This window comes from Micropterus dolomieu, unplaced genomic scaffold (assembly GCF_021292245.1).
Source record: "Micropterus dolomieu isolate WLL.071019.BEF.003 ecotype Adirondacks unplaced genomic scaffold, ASM2129224v1 contig_505, whole genome shotgun sequence".
Classification (NCBI taxonomy): domain Eukaryota; kingdom Metazoa; phylum Chordata; class Actinopteri; order Centrarchiformes; family Centrarchidae; genus Micropterus; species Micropterus dolomieu.
The window spans coordinates 1-1,335 of NW_025729495.1; the positions used below are offsets into that span (position 1 = coordinate 1).

Genomic DNA, 1,335 nt, shown 5'->3' on the forward strand with positions numbered 1-1,335 from the left:
TCGACCTGTTTTCAGTGTCTCTGACCGCAGCGTCTCTCCCTCCAGATGGAGGCGCTGTTTGGCAGCCTGCCCGAGATGTTGGACTTCCAGAGAGTTTTCCTCCAGACGCTGGAGGAGAGAATCGCTTCCTGTCCGAACTTCAGCCACCTGGAAACACCTGGACAGTTCAAGGTGAAGATCCGTCTGGCCTGACAGACATGCTCTGCTCCTTGTTTCACTTCTGTAGATTGATTGTTTTTATGTTTTTAAAGTTTTCTCTCTCTGCTCTCAGAAACTCCTCTTCTCGTTGGGAGGATCTTTCCTTTACTACGCCGACCACTTCAAGCACTACAGCGGCTTCTGTGCAAACCACATCAAGGTCCAGAAGGTCCTGGAGAGAGGTGAGGCCGACCCGTCACACAAAACCTCCATTTACATTCTTTATTTATTTTTTTATTTTTTTATTTAATCTTTACATCTTTAATTTATTCTTTTATTTTTAATTTTATCGTTACATCCTTAATTTGGTCTTTTATTCTTTATTTAATCTTTACATTCTTTATTTATTTTTTTATTTAATCTTTACATTCTTTATTTATTTTTTTATTTTTTTATTTAATCTTTACATCTTTAATTTATTCTTTTATTTTATCTTTACATCTTTAATTTATTCTTTTATTCTTTATTTAATCTTTACACCTTTAATTTATTCTATTATTCTTTATTTTATCTTTACATCCTTAATTTGGTCTTTTATTCTTTATTTAATCTTTACACCTTTAATTTATTCTATTATTCTTTATTTTATCTTTACATCCTTAATTTATTCTTTTATTCTTTAAATTCTTTATTCAATTGTTACATTTTTAATTTATTATTTAATCTTTACATTCTTTATTTATTCATTTGTTCTTCAGATTTTATTTATTCTTTACATTCTTTATTCAGTTGTTACATTCATTATTATTATTATTATTATTATTATTCTTTATTTAATCAAAAATCAGTCTCGGCTCTGAAACTGTTTCATTTTAAAAAGGAGAGTGTAGAAAGGTTCTGGTTCAGGAGGAGATGAATCTTGTTGCTCCGCTGTGATTCGTTAATAATTAAACAATTCTGTTACTGGTACAGCAAAGACAGACGCAGCCTTCAAGCACTTCCTGGAGGCGAGGAATCCGACCAATCAGCACTCATCCTCTCTGGAGTCGTACTTGATCAAACCTGTTCAGAGAGTCCTGAAGTATCCACTGCTGCTCAGAGAGCTGGTGTCCCTGACCGACCCCGAGAGCCCTGAACACACACACCTGACAGGTACGACGCACACACACTAACACCTGACAGGTACGACGCACACAC

At 34.7% G+C, this 1,335-nt stretch overlaps 1 protein-coding gene across 1 annotated transcript; it reads left to right on the forward strand.

The window, feature by feature from the left end:
• Positions 1-45: 45 nt before the first annotated feature.
• On the forward strand, positions 46-1,290 carry LOC123964091 (rho guanine nucleotide exchange factor TIAM2-like; the record flags this gene model as incomplete). Its single annotated transcript, XM_046041200.1, has 3 exons — positions 46-171; positions 272-380; positions 1,111-1,290. Coding segments are annotated over 3 exons (415 nt in total), but the record flags the coding sequence as incomplete, so codon positions are not given.
• Positions 1,291-1,335: the final 45 nt, after the last annotated feature.